This window comes from Acinonyx jubatus, chromosome B2, assembly GCF_027475565.1.
Source record: "Acinonyx jubatus isolate Ajub_Pintada_27869175 chromosome B2, VMU_Ajub_asm_v1.0, whole genome shotgun sequence".
Lineage (NCBI taxonomy): Eukaryota > Metazoa > Chordata > Mammalia > Carnivora > Felidae > Acinonyx > Acinonyx jubatus.
The window spans coordinates 12,334,628-12,355,883 of NC_069385.1; the positions used below are offsets into that span (position 1 = coordinate 12,334,628).

Genomic DNA, 21,256 nt, shown 5'->3' on the forward strand with positions numbered 1-21,256 from the left:
AACATTACACATTTATATTAAATATTATAAAAACAGAATTGAATACGTAGTGTGCATTATAATTTTTTCTGCTTTTCTACTCTTTTCCAAAATGATAAATCTAATTACTTTTTCTTCAATTTTATTTGTCTTCTATTTTTCAAATGTTTAGGGTTCTCCTCAAATAAGCTATTTTTATGACACCATGTAATGATGGGATAAACTAGGAAGTGTTCCTTTTTCCAAATGGTGAAAAAAAGAAGTGTTTTAGTAAACGAAGCCACACCCAGTTACCAGCGTCTCGCATCCCGTGGCCAGCCAAGGGTCTTCATTTTTTAGACAGTCAGGTCCCCGCTGTGTACCAACTCTTTGGAATCCGGAGATAGATGGGGTGTGTTACTTGCCTAGAAAGCCCTTGAGAACACGTACTACTGGCGTGACCGCTTCCGTGTGTGTGGCCGCAGCACCAGAGAGGTGGCCGCTGCCTGCCTCTGCCTTCCGGCTCTCCTCTCAGCACACTGCCTTCAGGTCTCCGGTCCGGCCCCAGTCACACCAGAGTCAAGTGACCTCCTGATTTCCTCTCTCAAACCTTATCTGACGGAGTTCTCAGGCATTCATTTGAGTGTTACCTGCTCTTCCGGATGTTTTCTCTGCTCGTGTCTTCCCTGACACCAGGTCCTTCCGTTTTCCCTTTTACATTGTATGACTTTCTCTAGCTGTTCCTTGCTGGTGGTTCTTTTTCCAGCTACCTCTTAGATGTTGTTCCTGAGATCTTTCTTCTTGAGCACCTGCTCTTGTGCTCCAGATTTGCTGGAATTGCTCTGCTCCTGTGGTTACACTTACCACCTGTGTGCTGCAGACACTTCCATCTGTCTATGCAGCCTGTACCCCCTTCCTGGGCATCTGATCCTCTGACAGCTTCACCTGGGTGCCCCATAGGCACTTTGACCTCCTCACATCCGGATCAAATTACCTTTTCCCTCAAATCCGGTCTCTTTCACAGTTTTCCTAAGCCGGGAAACCCGAGGACTTTGAACACTAATTAAGGTAGAATGTTTTTCTTAATAATTCAAAGCTGACGATGAGGAAACATTGCTTTTGAAGAATAAATGGACTGAAAAATAGGTAGCCGTGTCGTTTCATGTATTTTTGTTTGACGCTGTTAGTACCCAGTTTGACTTTTATTCTTAACCAAAATACTATTCAGAATACTTTGATGAAATCGTTACAAGTTGTTTTTTCCTCCTGCTAACCAGATCCTCCAAATGTACATATTATTGGAAATCTGCCTTTTAGCGTATCAACTCCACTGATTATCAAGTGGCTTGAAAATGTTTCTTGTAAGGATGGACCTTTTGTTTATGGCAGAACCCAGATGACACTGACTTTCCAAAAGGAAGTGGCAGAGGTAAGTTCTGACGTGTTTTTGGTTTTTTTTTTTTTGTTTTTTGGGTTTTTTTTGGCTCTTCGAATTCTGAAACAAAGTAATACTGCATTTTTGTGACAGACTGTGTTTTCTAAGTTAATGCTCCGTTACACATACACACCAACACCAGCTCAACCAACAGTTAAGCATGTCATGATGATGACAGGTGTGACTGCTGTGAGCTCTCCGTGGAGAACACGGGTGCTGTGCTGCCAGCCAGGAAGGCCGTGTCGTACATACAAGGACACAGTAGGGCCATAGAACAGTGAGAGACGTGATCTGTGGGCTGCTGCTGATACAATAATACATAGGGATTGGCCTGTGATCGGTTAAAGTTGATACATTGAACTTCATGAGATGGTGAAGAATGCGGTAATCAGTCGGTTTGGAGAAAGGGAAGGAGGTTGGTGTCTGATTATGCAGTACATAGACTTTCACTTAATCCCCTACTTCTGCTGGGCCTGCTATGCCTGCATTCCCATGGCAGGAGTGTTCCCAGGTCACTCTCTAGAAAATAATCCTATGGGGTAATAAGCAAGGGCAGGTTTTGTGCTGCAGAGGTTTAATGAGGGGATCTGCAGACTATAAGTGTTTTGTTTTTTTTTTAATTTTTTATTATGACTTACAAATACAGAAGAGTATATGATGGATTTGTATGGCTTAATAAAAAGAACACCTGAATCTCCCCCACTCAACTCAATAGTTAAACTCCCAACATCGTTGACACCCTCTTGTATGCCTCATTCTGATTGTATCTCTGGTTTTCCACCTGCCACCAAAGTAATCAGTACCATGAATTTGGAACTTATTATTCCCTGTTTAGTTTGTCACGTAGATTCTTATCTGTATAATTAATATACTTTAGTTTTCTCCATTTTTGAACTTACGCAAATGGATTCATGCACTATGTACTTCTTTTCTCCTCATTCACTTATGCTGCTCATAGCTATAGTTTATTTGTGTAGTTATACACTACCCACTCTTTGACTAAGTCATAATTTATCTGCCCATTCCCCTGTTTTGGAATCCTGTTCCAGTGTTTTTACGAATAAAGCTGTCATGGAGATTCTTCTATTTATGTCAGCTGGAGCACATAAGCAAGCTTTCCCTAGAGAATATATCCAGAAGTGGCCATGCTGGATCTTAAGTTCCCCCAATCTTCACTTTGGCTAAATAATGCTAATTTGCTTTCTGAAGTCATCATGCCTGTTTATATTCCCACCAACAGTGTATGTGAGTTCATTTTGCGTCATATCCTTGCCAGTACTTGATATTGCCAGACTTGTACTTTTTGTTAATCAGAGCTGAATGGTGTGTTTTGTGGTTTTATTTTGTCTTTTGCTAAATTTTTAATCAAATTGAGTGCCAGGGTCACCTGGGTGTCTCAGTCGGTTAAGCGTCCAACTCTTGATATTGGCTCAGGTCATGATCTCATGGTCAAGATCAAGCTGTGTGCTCAGCGCAGAGCCTGCTTGGGGTTCTCTCTCTCTCCCTCTCCTGCTGTCCCTCCCTCACTTTTGCACATGCGTTGTCTCTCTGTCTCTCTCTCTCTCTCCCTCCCCCTCTCCCTCCCTCTCTCTCTCCCTCCCCCTCTCCCTCCCTCTCTCCCTCCCCCTGCCTCTCTCTCTGTCTCTCTCTCTCTCTCTCTCTCTCAGAATGAACTTTTTTAAAAAACTAAGCACCATTTTGCATGTTTATGGACCTTTGAGATAGCGTCTTTTTTGTGAAGTACTTGCCCTTTGCTTATTTTTCTGTTGGATTGGATTGCTTGGTCTTATTCTCCTATATTTGGAGGAGTTCGAACATGGTCGAAATTCTTCACTAACCTCTACCAACACCTCTGACATAATGACAAAGCCTCTATCGCACTGGTCTGATTAGAGACCCCAAGAAGAACGATTGTATGAATCTAGGAGACAGAAGGCCCAGTGTTATAGAAGACAGAGCGTGGAATCCTCAGAAGAACATTCAGTTCACCTCAGAGTAGCACAAAGAATTTGATAAGACACCTATCATGTTTGCATATACTGAAAGAATAGGTAAGTTGGGGAGAGTGTGGGGTTGAATTAGTGATAAATAGAAAATCAAATACAGGAAGGATTGAAGCAAACAAAATATATCACTGTTAGAAAGACAAGTAAAAACGTTATTGGAAATATATAATTATTTATTCTGGAAACTGAAGGAAAAAAGAGGGACCTGTATAAAAAAAATCACAGAACTTTACTGAGAGTCTCAGAAAATCACTGAGCTAAATCAAGAGAAATAGAACCCTGGAAGAAAAAAAAAAATGAGTATTATAAAGCTGCTTCATTTTTCCAAATTATGTTTTTTCAGTAACATCTTGAAATGTAGTGAGTGAAGTCCCAGGGATCATCTTGAGTGGACCTGCAAGAATGGAAAAGAAATTTTGAAAAAAAGAAGAGTGATGAGAGAAGCCTTGCCTATCAAATGTTAAAATGTGTTGTAAACTCTAATAACCGAAGCACTGTGACTCATTATGAGACGGAGTGATGGCTACATTAGAAGGCGCAGAATCAGGGGCGCCTGGGTGGCTCAGTTGGTTGAATGTCTGACTTCGGCTCAGGTCATGATCTCGCTGTCTGTGGGTTCAAGCCCCACATTGGGCTCTGTGCTGATAGCTCAGAGCCTGGAGCCTGCTTCCAGTTCTGTGTCTGTCTCTCTCTCAAAGGTAAACAAACATTAAGGAAATTAAAAAAAAAAAAAAAAAAAAGCCAGAATCAGACAACTTCATATTTGATAACGATTGTATCCTGTGTCAGCAAAGGAAAAAAAAAAAGATTAGTGAATGGTTGGATATTGAAGCAATTTAATAATTCACCGTACGTAATAAAAAAAATAATTCACACATAAAAATTCCAGTTCCTGGAGCCCACCGGCCACCCTGCTGCCACTGTCCCTGTGGCGCCTTAACAAAGGCACCGTCTCAAAGCACGAGCAGTCCTAAAGGTGCCTGGAGAAGTGGGGGGTATGGACACACTGACCAGGGTATTGACAGCCTTCTATGAAGAACCGGAGAAACCTAATAGTGCTGTGCGTTTATAATACATTTTTTTTAACGTTTATTTATTTTTGAGACAGAGACAGGGCATGAACAGGGGAGGGGCAGAGAGCGAGGGAGACACAGAATCTGAAACAGGCTCCAGGCTCTGAGCGGTCCGCACAGAGCCCGATGCGGGGCTCGAACTCACGGACCGTGAGATCATGACCTGAGCCGAAGTTGGATGCTTAACCGATCAAGCCACCCAGGCGCCCCGTGCTGTGCGTTTTTAAAGCATCACTTAGGAGCTGCTGCCCCTAGAAGATCCAGAAATAGAGCTGCCTCACCTAGAATCGACAGAAATGAAAGAGAAATATGAAGCTATTGTAGAAGAAAATAAAGAACAAAAACAAAGCTTGCTCTGTATGTACCACCTCAGAAGTGTGCTGAATAGGGTTCTTCTCAGTTGAAAAGACACTGAAAAAATGGTGTTGTCTGACTTGAATGGTTTGTATAGTATGTAATATTTTGCAGAACAGCTTCCGTAGAACTCTTGATACGTTGAATTCACCTGTATCACACTTTAACTGTCACAAACACATATACTTCAACACCAACAATATAAAAAAAAAGTTTCCAGTTACTGTATCTTCAGATTCACTACTCTGTTGTGCAGTGGCTACTCTGTTGTTAATTTTAGTCAGTTTTCATTTTGGATATTGTAGTTTTACTTCTAGAAGTTCCATTTGGGTCTTGTATTTTCCCTTACTTCATTATGTTCATGCTTTCCTTGGCATCTTTACATATGTATAATATTTATAATGGCTGTTGTAAGACCTTTGCTTATTAATTTCACTACCTCTGTCATTTCTGTATCATTTTACCATTTGCTTTTTTTCCCCTCCCTCTTTCTATGGGTCCTACTTTTCTGCTTCTTTGCAAGCCTGGTAATTTTTATTATTTTTAATATTTATTTAATTTTGAGAGAGAGCACACAAGCAGAAGAGGAGCAGAGAGAGCGAGGGACATGCAGATTTCAAAGCAGGCTTCAGGCTCTGAGCTGTCAGCACTGAGCCCGATGTAGGGCTCAAACTCTCGAACCCATGAGATCGTGACGTGAGCTGAAGTCGGATGCTTAACCGACTGAGCCACCCAGTCCCCCCACAAGCCTGGTAATTTTTGGCGAGATGCTAGATATTGTGAGGTTTTGTTTTGTTTTGTTTTGTTTAATCTTGTGGAGGGCTGGATTTTGTTGTATTGGCCTGAGTGGTGGGTTTTGTTCTGACACAAAGATGAGTCACGTGCATATTGGTTTGGAGCTTGCTTTTAAGCTTGCTTATGACAGGTCTATAGCAGCCTTTAATCTGAGGCTAATTAAAGTCACACTATTAAGTCCCAGCCTTTCTGAGGAATCCACCTAGTACCCCGTGTATTTCAAGGGCTCTTTACTTGGCTGTTGGGTGTACAGACTATCTCTAGCCCTGTGTGACCTCCTTTTGTCCCACTTTCTGATGCCACTTTCTCCAGCCTCCCAACCTCATGCACTTCTAGATCGATGCTCTGTCAGAGACTTGAAGGGATCCCTTTGCATATCTCAGGAGCACCCTCCCCTTTCCTGTCTCCCATGCCCCCTGTCTGTCTCTGTCTCTCTCTCTCTCTCTCTCTCTGTGTGTGTGTGTGTGTGTGTGTGTGTGTTTACGTATCCAGTAGCGTGCATCATAAGTTCTGTCTGCCTTGGCCTCCCAGAGCCTGGCATCTGTCTCCTCTCGTCAGACAGACCACTGGGCTCTGTTTCTACTCCTGCTTGTGCTGCTGCCTGAGTATGGCTTCCAGGCTGTTAGCTGCTCAGTTGTAAGGCTCACCTCTCACCTTCTTTCTCCGGTGTCTGTGCTCATAGTTCTGTAATGCTGTTGTTTAGTTTATGCAAAGTGTCGTTTCATACATTTTATTCAGCTTCATCCTTGTTTTTTTGTAGACAACTTTTTAATATCAGAATTCCCCTGAGAGAATTATATACATATGTGAGAATTACACACACACACACACACACACACACACACACAACACATATATATATAAAATGTAGTCACATTAGTTCTGTTCTTTAGATGCCTTCCTCTGCATTTACACATGTGTAAGAATTCTATTCCTTAGATCTCTCCCTCTCTCTTTACCTATGTTCCACTTGAGAATAGTGGTTCTCTGTGGAGACGATTTTGCCCCCAGCCCCCCATTCAGGGACATTTGGCAGTATCTGGAGACATTTTTTTTTTGTAGTGCGTGACTTACTCAAATGTGGTACGTTTACACTGTTGGGCAACCACTGCCTCTGTCTAGTTCCATAAAATATTTAATGCATACCTTTTGAAAGCTATATGAAAGCAAAGATTACTTGAGTGATTCAGAAGAAATTTCTGTCATTTAACTCACTAGGCAATTTATTGAGTTTTACAGTTGTAAATTTTTAATTATATGAATATTTTTCACTTTGCTTTTAATTTGCCTAAATGCTACTGATAATAATATCGGCTCTTATGGAATGTCTGCTATGGAATGGATGCCACTTTAGGTGCATTTTCTTATGTAAGCCTCAAAGCAAGCTAATGAAATAGTATTTTTTAATTGACATTGACACACAAAGTTAGTTTCGGGTGTACAACATAGGGATTCAGCAACTGTGCACGTTGTGCTGTGTTTGCCCCGAGAGTAGCTGCCATCTGTCAGCACACAAGGTATTACACCACTGACTGTATTCCCTGTGCTGAACCTTTCATCCTTGCGACTTACTAACTTTTGATAGGAAAGGATACTGAAGCCCCGAGATTTTAATTAGCTTCTTCAAGACCACACAGCTACCAAGTAGCAGAGCTGGGACTTAGGCCAAGCTAGTCCGGCTCCCAAAACTTGATCTTCTAATCACAACAGAATAATATTCACGTGGACACAGATTCAGTATCTATGACATGTATAAATTATGAGGAAAGTTAAGCTGAACAAGCAGAATTCTGGGTACATGTAAACTCAAAATTAAATGCTTAAAAACAAGTGATGAGAAGCAGCTAACAAAACACCAGAAATCTTCACAGAAGTATTCAAAATTAAGGAATTTAAAACTGAATTAAGGAGCTTTTGCTGGAAGTTTTTCATATAATTTCAGAGACTTTTATTTAATTATTGACCTGTCAGAATCTTAAAATCATGATTTATAACTATTACCTTCTTTCTCTTCCATCACTGATTACTCCCTCTTTACTGGATTACTACGATCAAAAAGGAAACCTGCTCTAATGTCATCCATTTTACAAAACAAAACAACTCTGTCTCTCTCTGTCTCAGAAATAAGTAAACATTAAAAAAATTTTTTTTTTAAAAAAAGGTGCCTGGATGGCTCAGTCAGTTGAGCGACTGACTTCGGCTCAGGTCATGGTTTGTGAGTTCAAGCCCCGGGTCAGGCTGTGTGCTGACAGCTCAGAGCCTGGAGCCTGCTTCAAATTCTGTGTCTCCCTCTCTCTCTTTGCCTTCCCCTGCTCACACTCTGACTCTCTCTGTCTCAGAAATAAATAAACATGAAAAAAAAATTTTTTTAAACAAAACAAAATGGGAGCCTGGGTGGCTTAGTGGGTTCAGCATCCAGCTCTTGAGTTCAGCTCAGATCATGATCTCCTGGTTTGTGGAATCGAGCCCCACGTCAGGCTCTGCAGGGTCTGCATCGGATTCTCTCCCTCCGTCTTTCTCACCGTCCTTCCCCTGCGTGTGCCTTCCAGAGCTGGCTCTTGCATGCTAGCGTGCTCTCGCGCGCGCTCTCTCTCTCTCTCTCTCTCTCTCTCTCTCTCTCTCTCTCTCCTCTCTCACAAATAAATAAACTTTAAAAGACAAAACAATCTCCCTTGACCCCACCTCATGCCTTCTGGCTATCTGTAACAACCTACGAACATTGTAGTCTATTTAACTTGATGGTTGCTTAAGTTCGAACCCATTCTAGAAGCATTACAATTTTATCCTTCCTGCCCATGTTTTATGTATTTGATGTCCTATTTTATGTCTTTTTATGTTGTGTATTCCTAATTATCATAGGTATGGTTGATTTGACTACTTTTGTCTGAACCTTCGTACTAGCTTTTATGAGGGGTTGATTTACTACCTTTAATGTATAATACTGTTACCAGTGAAATTTTTTCTTTTGTGATTTTCATCCAGTTATGGCATTTTCTGTTTTGCTTAAAGAAATCCCTTAAATGTTTCTTGCAAGGGCTGGTTTAGTGGTGATGAACTTCTTTAACTTTTGTTTGTCTGGGAAACTATCTCACCTTTAATTCTGAATGATAATATTTCTTGCTGGGTAGAGTGTTCTTGGTTGTAGGTTTTTTTCTTTCAGCAGTTTGAATAGATCATGTGTTCTAGCCTTCAGATTTTCTGAAAAATCAGCTCTTATAGATATTTCCTTTTATATAACCAGTTGCTTTTCTCTTGCTGCTTTTAAGACTCCTTCTTTGTCTTTAATTTTTGAGATTTTAATGATTATCTGTCTCCATATGGACCTCTTTGGGTTCATCTTGTTTAGGGTATCTCTGCTTCCTGGACGTAGATCTGTGTTTTCTTTTCCTTGTTAGGTAGCTTTTCCATTATTTCCTAAAATTAAGTTTTCTGGTCCTTTCTCTCTTCTTTCTGTGTGACTCCTTATAAGATGGGTGTTGTGTGCCCAGTGTTGTCCCAGAGGTCCCTTAACCCATCCTGATTTTTTTCATTCTTTTTTTCTTTTTGCCATTCAACCTGAATGATTTCTACTGCCCTATCCTCCAGATCACTGATCTGTTCTTTTGCATCCCCTGATTTGCTGTTGACTCCCTCTGTGTGTTTTCCCTTGCAGTTATTGTATTCTCCAGCTGTAACTGGCTCTTTTTTTATATTTTTTATCTCTTTATTTAAATCCTTGCTGAGTTGATCCACTCCCTCTGAGTTTGGTGAACATCTTTATAACCATCACTTTGAACTCTTTATTAGGTAGATTGCTTATCTCTTTTTGTTTAGTTCTTTTTCAGGCTTTGTCCTGTTTTGTTTGGAACCTTTTCTACTGTCTGCTCATGTTGTCTAACCCTGTATTTGTTTCTATATACTAGGTAGGTCAGCTGGGATTCCTGTTCTTGAAGGAAGTGGCCTTATGTGGAAGGTGTGCCGTGGGTCACCAGAACCATGTGCTTCAGGGGTGTCCCCTGTTGGCTGTATGCACCCCTCTGTTCGCACTGGACTGTGATTGCAACAGGTACACTGGGGGACAGAGATGCCCCACCCACTTCCCCGGCAAGAGTTGATTTTTGGGGCAACAGTCTCCACGAGGCTCTCTGCCAGGTGTACAGGGTAGGAGTCCAGGAGCACCTGCCAGGAAGGCGGGTTCAGCAATGCAGGTCTTCAGGGGAACACCGGGGCAGGGCAAGCGGTGCCAGAAAGGTATATGGAGAGTGTCAGACTAGTGCCCGCCAGCATCGGATGCATAGGCTGAGAGGGTAAGAAGAATAGTGCCTGCCAGCATGTCCACTCTTGGATAAAGTTCTTACACAACCCTGCCCCTTTGGCCTGCTCCCTAAAATCAGGCAATTGTATTTTCTGCACATGTGGCCACTTTTCAAGCAGCTGCCTCTTTGCGGAGTCTCGGAGCAAGTGAGGCTATGTGTAGTCCCGTTAAGCGCAGAATCTCCATTTCTGCTAGCCTTCCAATTCTCCCAAAGCAAAGCCCAGCTGATTTTCAGAAACAGAAGTTATGGGAACTTAACTTCCTGGTGCAGATCCCCAGGGTGGGGGGTGCCTGGTGTGGGGCTGTAACCCCTCACTTCCCAGGGAGGACGTTTGCACCTGGGATATATCTTCTCTCACTCTTGGGTTTGGTTCCTGACCTGACCATGTCTTTGTCCCTCTTTCCCTTTTTGAGGCTTTGTCTTTATATTTACAGCTACCTCCGCTGCTCTCCCAGTCGTCAGGTCATTCTCAGGGAGAGTTGCTCTGTACGCGGCTGAAGCTGTGCTATGTTCACGGGAGTGAGCTCAGGATCCTCCTGCTTTGCTGTATTCCTCACTTCTGCCCGTCTGGAGATATTTTTGGTTGTCGCAACTGGGGGTGCTTTTGGTGTCTAGTGGGTAGAGGTTAGGGAAGCCGGTAGACATCCTTCAGTGCGCAAGATAGCCCCAACAACAGAGAATCGCTCCACATTTGCCAGCCGAAAACGTCAGCAATGCCGAGGATAGGAACCTTTGCTTTAGGGTATTTAGCCATAAAATCTTTTTCTCAGCCATCTTAGAATTTTCCATCCCCAAAACTTGGGCCCTTTTGTGTTTGTTAGGAACTGTAAGGCATCACTACTTTCCTAAGGCCCATGTCATTCCCGGCTTATGATTCTAACTCTCTTCTGTGTGTTTGAGTTGAGCATATATTAATAGTTTTCTTGTTTTCTCAGCCTTTTGATTTGTTCTTGGACTTTTATTTTCTCAGATGACATGATTATTATGGTATTTCTGTTCTTGAATAACACAATAGAGATGCAAAACACTATGTACTCTAATTCTTTTGGGGGAAAATGCAAAGGAACAGAGGCTTAAGAGGTGGAGGAATATTTTCAGTGACTCAGAATGTCAGTTGTGATTATTAATAACAGTGTTGCTTTAACTTCAGCATATGCAATTATTTTTCTTTAACCAGAAAAAAAATGTTGATTTTAGTTAAATTTTAGTACGGGTATCAAGAAGAGTTTACATTGAGTCTATAATTTATGGAATGCTCCAGAAGCATGGTTAACACTGGTCCTCTGACCAATTTTCACATTTTGCGAGTGAAAGTCTAAACAGGACAATATATGGCGAGCAATATTTTCTCATATACCCTCTGTTTGCTCTTGACAGTGTCATATTTGTGATTTTATATTCCACAGATAGCGCTCGTTAGGCATTCACTTTGCTTGGCTTTGTTGAGTTGTAGAGCAGAAGCAACTGAGCACAGTCCTCTTCTCTCCAGGTCTGCAGGGTCTAAAGCTAAGAATTCAGCTCGCACACATTAAAGAACATATAGACAGTATAAAGTTCCAGCTCATAAAATAGAATCAGACTGTGTAGCAGTAAATGAGACCTTAACAAATCTCATCTAACCTCATTTCATAGATGATGAAACTGAGGCTCAACATAAGTTAAGGTCTGGCAGAAGGTCACGGAGCTAGTTACAGGGAAAGCTGAACTTGAACCCAGGTCGTGTGTTTTCTGCTGCAGTCATGATGTTTAAGTTCTCCGTGTGACCGGACCTGTGGTCTCTCCTTTCTGGGTCCAGGATCAGCTTGTTGCTCTCCTCCCATCTTCAGGGGCCCCTGCTGCTTAATGGTCCATCCCTAGCAGGGAGGGAGGGAGTTACCTTGCCAGGAAGTATGTCGTTTTCAGTGTCCCTGATATTTGGCTGTGTAGCTTCCCAAGAATAAGCCTAATTTTTCTACTTAAAATGATTTTAGATGAATGAGGAAGAAAATAACACTGTCTTTGTGAAATCTTTGACCCCTGGTTTTTCTTAAACTGCCTCAGAAGGCTTTTAAAATCTCCAGGGTTAGAGGTTTCCTTTTACTGAAAAATTAACTGGTTTGGTTTCCCGGCCTTTTGTTGTTAAAATCTCTACCTTGTAACGGAGTTTGAACTCTAATAGCTTTACATATAACGTATCATAGAAATATTAAGTCCTGTTTGGATGACTGATTTTGACCATGTAACTCTTGTGCTAGTTTGTTGTTATTGTTGTTGTTTTTTTTGGGGGGGGGGGGTTAAAAATGTTTTTTTAATGTTTATTTAATTTTTAGAGACCGAGCAGGAGTGGGGGAGGGGCAGAGAGAGAGGGAGATAGAGAATCTGAAGCAGGCTCCAGACTCTGAACTGTCAGCACAGAACCCGATGCGGGGCTCAAACCCACAAACTGCGAGATCATGACCTGAACAGAAGTCAGCTGCTTAAACAGCTGAGCCACACAGGTGCCCCTCTTGTGCTAGTTTTTAACGAAATTTTTGCAGAGCTTTCTGTTCTGTGGCTTGAATTTTTCGGTAATGAATGTGCTGCTTTCTTCTGAATTCAGGTGTATTATCCACAGTTTTCATCTCCACAGCCTAGGTGTATTTGCTGCAAAGTTTGGATGGGTCAAGTTGAGGGGTCAGGCTTTACTGGCAGGAGTGGAGGCCTGCCTAGCACCCTGAGTGAAATATACTTAAGCATGCCTTCACGTCCAATTCGTTTACCCTCTGTGCCTCACTGGTTTGCTCGTTGGTTAAAGTGATTTTTAAAATTTTGTTGAATTCATCAGTGAGAACACCTTTGAGGTATAAGGTAAAATATGGAAAACAATCCAGCATAAATACTAATTTTCATATGCAGACTTTTTTTTTTAATCATTCATTTTTGAGAGAGAGAGAGTTGGGGGGAGGGGTTGAGAGGGGTACAAAAGGATCCGAAGCGGGCTCTGCGCTGACAGCAGAGAGCCCTGTGTGGGGCTCGATCTCATAAACTGTGAGGTCATGACCTGAGGTGAAGTCAGACTCTCAACTGACTGAGCCAACCAGGCACCCCTGGTTTGTTTGTTTGTTTGTTTATTTATTTATTTATTAACGTTTTTTTGTTTTGTTTTTTTTTTTGAGACAGGGAGAGACAGAGCATGAACAGGGGAGGGTCAGAGAGAGGGAGACACAGAATCTGAAACAGGCTCCAGGCTCTGAGCTGTCAGCACAGAGCCCGACGCGGGGCTCGAACTCACGGACCCTGAGATCATGACCTGAGCTGAAGTCGGCCGCTTAACCGACTGAGCCACCCAGGCGCCCCTATTTTTTTTTTCTTTTGGGATTAAGTTCACGCTAGATTTTAGTTTTACACAACTGCTTTGAATTGTGCCGGTTGCACAGTGCACTTTGAAGTTTTTACTTTCATGGTAATGGTACATTTAAGCTCCAAAAGAAATTCGTGAGGAACTAGAAATATTTTTGACCCTTTGATCCATAAGTTTATTCTTTAAATATGGGCTTCTGGTGTTTGTCTTTTTTTTTTTTTTTTTTTTTTTTTGCTTGAATATCTGCATTTCTTGGTTTTACAGTTTACTAAGGAACAATTTGCTTTGTCATTTATATTGTAGCAGCCTATCACTTATCCTGAACTGGGCCTCCCAGTCACTTCAACTGTCTAAATATAGACCAGAGCCAGGTAATTTAAAAAGAGGAATGAGGTGGAGGGATGGCTTCTGAGTAACAAAACAGATGCTACGAAATCTATTACTTTCCCCACAGGAAATTTTCTGAGCATCTCAGATAATTTTTTTTTTAACGTTCGTTTATTTTCCTGAGTGAGACAGAGCACAAGCAGGGGAGGGGCAGAGAGCAGAGAGAGGGAGACACAGCATCTGAAGCAGGTTCCCGGGTGACAGCACAGAGCTTGAGGTGGGCCTCGAACCCACGAACTGTGAGATCATGATTTGAACCAAAGTCGGATGCTTAACCGACTGAGCCACCCAGGTGCCCTGAGCATCTCAGTTTTAAAACCTCCGTAAGGCAAAGCTCTTGCGAGCCAAATTATGTGGTTTTCGTGTCCAGACAGGTCAGAAGTAGCAAATAATAGGGAATTTTAGGGATGTGCACATGACGGTGAAGCAGGAAGACAAAATGCAGTGCGGTAAACACTCATTCATTTAGTGGTGTGGCACACGGCCGACGTACTCAACTCCATGATTAATCCAGCAGCCATTGGCGTTTGTAAGGCTGACCCTGTATCACTTAGAAGAGGCTCAGAGTATCCAGTAAACTCTAAGAACATAGAGAAGCAGGATACATTTTTTAAAAGTCAGTGTGCCTCATTTTTTTTCATACTTCACTCAGTTATGTCTAATCTTAACATATTGCCATATTTTTATGTCTTTTTTTTTTAAGAAATAAAATGTTACAGATATGCTTAAAACCCTCTTCTGCCCCCTTTCTTTCTCTCCTGTGAGTTGTACTCAAAATTGATACTCATCATTCCCATGCATGTGTTTTGCAGATACATATATATTCACACACAGGAAACAGGGGTAATGTTTTGAAGTTTTTATATACATGGAGTCATACTCCACATGTTTTCTGCCACTTCATTATTTTCTGCTCTATTTTGGGATCTGTGCTGGTAACACCTTCTTACTCATTTTAACTGTTACTTAGTGTTCCATTGTTAAAATTACCACAGTTTGCTTATTCATTCCTGTTGACGGGCCTTTATGTTTTTCTCGCCATTTTTGACGCTATGCATGTATGATGTGGTAGGGAACATTCTTCCACAGTATTTCCTTGTGGAAGTATATGTACTGTCCTCTAGGACACGTCCTGAAGGTAGACCTAAGGGTCATGAGGGTGTACTCAGCTTCGGCGCTCCTGTGTATTTTGCCAAATTGTAATGCAGAGTGCTTGTATCTGTTCTCCCTAGCGGTAGGTGGGGGTTCCTCTGGCTCCATATATTCACCACTTCCAGGTTCTGCCAGGCTCTTTTTGTTGTTGTTGTTGAAATTTTGTTCATTTCGTGGATAGGAAAGCTTATCTCATTATAGCTGAAATGTGTATGTCCTTAATTTGTAATGTGGTTGAGCATAGTTCATGGTTATGGTTCATTTGGGTGCTCTTAGTGTATTTCTCAGCATATTTTCGATTGTTTATCTTTCGGTTACTGATGTGTAGGAGTTCTCCTGTGTTTTGAACACTAATCCTTTGTCAAAGGAGTTTCAAATACCTTCTCTCTGTGACTTATGTTTATAGTGTTTTTTTTATTATGGAAGTTTTAAATTTTAATAGAATAAAGGATCAGTCTCTTACGGCTTTTGCTTTTGCATCTTCAAGAAATTTTTGCCTAGCATGGAGTAATAAATACTTATAAAAATTTTAAAGTTTTTGCTCTTTATTTTTTGTTAATGCACTTGGAATTTATTTTGGGTTATGGTACGAGATGGGGAGTTACTCTTTTCTCCTGTAGATATACCTACTTCTACCAATATCACAGATTGAGTGGTCCATCCTTCTTCTATTAGTGGTTGCTGCCTTACATCTGTCACACAGCAAACATCCACATGTGCTTGGGTCTGTTTCCAAGGCCGTTGTTCTGTTGGTCTGTGCCTAGAGCAATGCCATACTTGGCCTTAATTTTGATGTCTGGTGCGGTGAGTCTGCCCCAGCCTGCCCCACGTTGATGTTCTTCAGGAGCTTTCTGGCTACCCTGGGCCCTTTGTCTTTCCATATAAAATTTTAGGGAATTTAATGTAAATTTCCTTCCAAACATCATTTGAGATTTTGCTTGAAATTGCATTGCAATTATGAGTTAATTTAGATATACCTGGTTTTGGGGCGCCTGGGTGGCTCAGTCGGTTAAGCGTCCGACTTCGGCTCAGGTCATGATCTCGCGGTTACTGAGTTCAAGCCCCGCGTTGGGCTCTGTGCTGACAGCTCAGAGCCTGGAGCCTGCTTCGGATTCTGTGTCTCCCTCTCTCTCTGCCCTTCCCCTGCTCATTCTCTGTCTCAAAAATAAATAAAACATTAAAAAAAAAAATTTAGATACACCTGGTTTTAAAATTGTTTAGGTTCTTAAAAGATGAAATTCCTGGTTTTTGCAAAAACAAAAGAACACTTTCCAAGAGTTCTGAATATTCAAAGTTTTATTAGATTAAAAGATTTTTTTTAATGTTTGAGAGCGAAAGAGACAGAGTGTAAATGGGGGAGGGGCACAGAGACCCGGAGACACAGAATCTGAAGCAGACTCCGGGCTCTGAGCTGTCAGCACTGAGCCTGACATAGGGCTTACACTCCTAGACCGTGGGATCATGACCTGAGCCGAAGTCGGCAGCTTAACCGACTGGGCCACCCAGGCGACCCTAAGTTTTATTAGATTTAAATAAAGAAAAGCACACTGTTGAAAATGTTCCTTCATATATTTTGGTAATTCATAAAATTAAATAAGTCTTTTTAGTTCTTAATTATGCTTACTAATTTCTTCATTCAGCAAATATAGACTGATATTTGTTTCATGTAGGACCTTCTTCTACATAATGTAACAGTGGTTTGAAAATCCCCAGCATCCAGTGATAGGGAAGTTTTCTTACTGGATTTTTGAGTGCATTATATAGGATGTAATTCACATTTCCTAGGTTTGCTTCTGCTGATATTGGAGGAAAATGTTCCCCATGCTGCCTGTGTATCATGTGTCAGATAGCCTACAGTTTTAAAATTTATCTCAACACTCCATCTAGTGTCCATAGATAATAAGATGTTGGCTGCATTCCGTCTAATCAGACTGGATTAATTATTTGCTAAAAATTCCTTTTTGTCCCATAGAGACTTACAGCCAGTACAGGAAGCAAACAGCGCAGTCGCCTTTCTGTTATGGCCCAGTACCTCTGCAACGTTCAGCACATCTTGACCATTCCGGGTCGGGCTTTTGTCCCTAAACCAGAGGTGAGTTTCTGTTTATTTGTAAATCTTTGTTCATCTGAGAATGTGTCATAGGAAATTATCTCTAGGATCTGATCTTCACTTCCATGCAAACTGTACTGTTTATCTCTCCTGAATAAGAAAAATCACACTGTGTGAATAGTTCTTGTCCTAATTTTCTCCCTTTTACAGTGACCAGATGTCAAGGTTTACCCATGCTGCCCTGGTGGTGGTGGTATTATCACCTCATACTCTTAAAAGTATTCTAGGATGGAAGATAAGTTGTATGGTCACCTCATCTTCAGAAAAAAGAAATCAGTATTCGTTTTGTGATTTCTGCATAGATTTCTAAATTCAAGTTACCTCAAACATTTTTTATCATGAATTTTTTTCCACCTTTTTTTTATTTGAAGTGCAATTAACATACAGTGTTATGTCAGTTTCAGTTGTACAACATATTGATCCAACAATCTTCTACATTCCTCAGTGCTCACACAGTAAATAAAAATATATTTATTTTGAGAGAGAGATCGTGTGTGTGTGTGTGTGTGTGTGTGTGAGAGAGAGAGAGAGACAGAGACAGAGAGCGTGCACATGCGAGCGGGAGAGGGACAGAGAGAGAGGGAGAAAGAGAATCCCAAGCAGGTTCCACACTGTCAGCCTGACACGGGGCTCGATCCCACAAACTGTGAGATCACAGCCTGAGCTGAAATCAAGAATTGGATTCTCAATCGACTGAGACACCCAGGTGCTCAATGACTTATTTATTTTATAACTGGAAGTTGTATTTATTTTACCCATCTTCTCACCCCCCTTCCCTCTGGCAACCACCAGTTTGTTCTCTGTGGTTAAGTCTGGTTTTAGGTTTGTTTGTTTCTTTGTGTCTTATTTGTTCGTTTGTTTTGTTCTTTAGATTCCATATGTAATTGAAATCATGGTATTTGTCTTTCCCTGACATATTTCACTTAGCATATACACTCTAGGTCCATCCATGTTATTACAAAAGGCAAGATCTCATTCTTATTTTATGGCTGAGTAATATTCCTTGTGTGTGCGTGTGTGTGTGTGTATGTATACATGCATGCATATGTACCACATCTTCTTTATCCATTCATCTATAAATGGACACTTGGATTACTGCCATATCTTGGTTGTTGTAAATAATAACTGCTATAAATAGGGGTGTATATATCTTTTCAAATTAGTGTTCTTGTGTTTTTTTGGGTAAACACTAGTAGTCATATTACTGGATCATATGGTATTTCTATTTTTAAGTCTTTGAAAAATGTCCAAATTGTTTTCCACGGTAGTTGCACCAATTTACATTTCTCCCAACAGGGCACAAGGGTTCCTTATTCTCCACAATCTCACCCACATTTGTTATTTCGTGTCTTTTTGATTCTAGCCATTCTGACAGATACAAGGTGATGTCTCATTGTGGTTTTGATTTGCATTTTCTTGATGATTAGGGATGTTGAGCCTCTTTTCATGTGTCTGTTGGCCATCTGGATGTCGTCTTTGGAAAAAATGTTTACTCAAGTCCTCTGTGCATTTTTTTTTAATTGAATTCTTTGGTGTTGAGTTGCGTAAGTTCTTTGTATAACTTGGATACTAACCCTTTATCAGATCTGTCATTTGCGAATATCTTCTCCCATTTAATAGGTTGCTTTTTGTTTTGTTGATGGTTTCCTTTGCTGTGCAAAAGCTTTTCATTTTGGTGTAGTCCTGATAGTTTATTTTTGCTTTTGTTTCCCTTGCCTCTGGAGTCATATGTAGAAAAATATGGCTGTGTCAGAGAGATTATTGCCTATGTTATCTTCTAGGGGTTTTATGGTTTTGGTCTCACATTTAGGTTTTTAGTTTATTTTAAGTTTATTTTTGTGTATGGTGTAATGCACATACACAGTATGTTTTTATAGTTCTCTATTCCTTTCTTCTTCTCTTGCTCTCTTCCCTTGTGGTTTGATGGCTTGCTTTAGTGTTATGCTTGAATTTCTTTATCTTTATTTGTTGTATATCTGTTACAGGTTTTTGATTTGTGGTTACCATTAGGTTCATGTATATCTTAATGTGAATAGAAGTCTGTATGAAGTTATGGTTGCTTAAGTTTGAACATATTCTAAAAGCACTAAATTTTTACTTACCCTGTCCATGTCTTATGTATGTGATATCATATTTTACATCTTTTTACGTTGTAAAATGTGAAATCCCTTGGCTGAGTTTGGTACATATAATTGATTTTACTACTTTTGTTATTTAAACCTCCATACTTTCTTAAATGATTAATCTACATTTATTAGAAGTTTGCTTTTATCTGTGAAGTTTTTTTTCCTTTCATAACTTCTTCTAGTTATGGCCTTTCCTTTCCCCTCAAGTCCCTTTAACACTTCCTATAAGGATATTTTAGTGGCGATGATCTCTTTTAATGTTTGTTTGGGGAAACTCCTCATCTCATCTTCAATTCTGAATAAAAATCCTGCTGGATAGTATTCCTGCTTGCAGGTTTTTTCCTTTCAGCACTTTGAATGTATCTGCCAAAGCCTTATGGGATTTCCCTTGTATGTAACTGTGTTTTCTCATGCTACTTTTAAAATTCTCTCTTTATTGTTACTTTTTTTACGCCTTGGTGTGGACATCCTTGGGTTAATCTTGTTAGGGGTTTTCTGTGCTTTCCGGATCCAGATGTCTCTTTCCTTTTCTGGGTTAGGGAAGGTGTTTCAGCTGTTATTTCTTCAAATAAGAGTTCTGCCTTTTTATATTTTCTCCTCCTAGGATCCCTACGATGCAGTTGTTAATACAGTTGATGATGTCTCTGAGTTCCTTAACGTACTCTCATTTTTTATTCTTTTTTTGTTTTGCTGCTCAGCTTAATTGCTTTCCATTGCGCCGTCTTCTGGATCACTGATCCATTCTTCTGCCTCCCCTGATCTGCTGTTGTTCCCTCTAGTGTGTTTTTTTAATTCTACTTATTGAGTTCCCCATCTCTGGTTCTGTGTTACATTTTCTCTGTGTTGAAGTTCTTAGCTTATCCATTCTTTTTTCAAGTCCAGTATCTTTATGACCATTCCTTTTATTTTTTTATCAGGCATTTTGCTTATCTTCGCTCATTTAGCTCTGTTGCTGTGATTTTTGTCCTGTTCTTTCATTTGGGACACACTCCTGACTCTTTGTTTCTGTCTAACTTTGTTTCTGTGTATTAGGGAAGTCGGCTACATCTCCCGGCCTCGAAAGTAGTGGCCTTGCATAGAAGAGGTCATGTGGTGCCCTGTAGCACAGTGCGCCCTGGGCACCAGAAGCAGGTGCTCCAGGGGCGTCTCCTATGCGGACGGCATGCACCGTGCCGTCGTGGCCGAGCCACGTTTGTCTTCAGCCCAGTCACCTGCAGTGACCCACTTTCGTGTGCTGTGGGTGTGCTGGACGGGGTTTGGTCCTTGTGCTGTTGAGGTGCCCGTCTGAGGACTACCTGGGCTTGTAGGTGGGTAAAGTCAGTGATCAGACTAGGTGTTTGCAGTCAGCCTCTGCCGCAGCTGCGGGCCCACTGAATGGCAAGGCTCTGTCCCTGCGTAGCCAGCGAAAAGGCTCAGCTACTGCAGCTGGACGCCGTGCTGCGTGGGCTTTCCTCTCCCTCTCCCCGGGGCAGGTGGCACTTTTGGAGTGGCCCCGAGCCCTGCCAGGGCTGCTTGCAGTGTGTGGCAGGGCAGGAGCTGCTTTGGAGGGATGCCTGCCACGGCAGGCAGGTTAGATGGGGCCAGTCCACAGGAGCACACGAGGGGACGGGGTACAGCACTAGCTAGACAGGTGGGGAGCATTAGTGCTGGTTCCCGCAAAAGTCTGGCTAGCTAGGCCAAGAGCAGGGATGAGAAGTGGTGTTTGCCAGCGCTTTGTTCTCGGGGGGGGGTCTTCTGAAGACCCCTGCCCCTCTAGTGCACGTTTGAGATTCGTAAGTAAATCTCCTGCACATATTCCGTGGGCACTTCTCAAGCTCCTGGTGTTGTGCTGTGCTTGGGTGGAGCTGTTTAATATGTTGGCTCTTTAAGGGTGGGGACTCAGTTTCCTATGTCCTCTTGCTCTCCTGGAGTTAATCCCACTGATTTTTAAGGTACCCAGAGTTAAGCCCCGCTGATTTTAAAAGCTCCCTAAGTTAAGTGTCGCTAGTTTTCAAGGCCAGATGCAGTGGGTGCTTGTGTTCCCGGTGCTGGGGTATCTGGTGTCCGGTGTGATCTCCCTTCTCCCTGCTCTCTCCTGTGGTCAGTGTCACTCGGGGTTTGGTTCCCAACCACAGCTCTGTTCCTCCTCCCCTTTCCAGTGTTGCCTCTGCTGTGATTAGCTGCAAGATCCGTTCTGCTATCGTCAGGTCCTATTTAGGGTTAGTCACACAGATGTACCTGTTATCTGTTGTGTCCATGGAGGAGGT

The 21,256-nt window shown here is 41.6% G+C and overlaps 1 protein-coding gene across 2 annotated transcripts in view; it reads left to right on the forward strand.

Annotated features, from left to right (window-relative positions):
- TFB1M (transcription factor B1, mitochondrial) overlaps positions 1–21,256 on the forward strand; it is a 64,517-nt gene that overhangs the window by 18,574 nt on the left and 24,687 nt on the right. For both annotated transcript variants that reach the window (XM_015084933.3, XM_053222062.1), the window contains exons 4-5: positions 1,236–1,387; positions 16,747–16,866. In XM_015084933.3, coding sequence (XP_014940419.1) covers positions 1,236–1,387; positions 16,747–16,866 — 272 coding nt within the window. The remainder of the gene's footprint in view (positions 1–1,235; positions 1,388–16,746; positions 16,867–21,256) is intronic.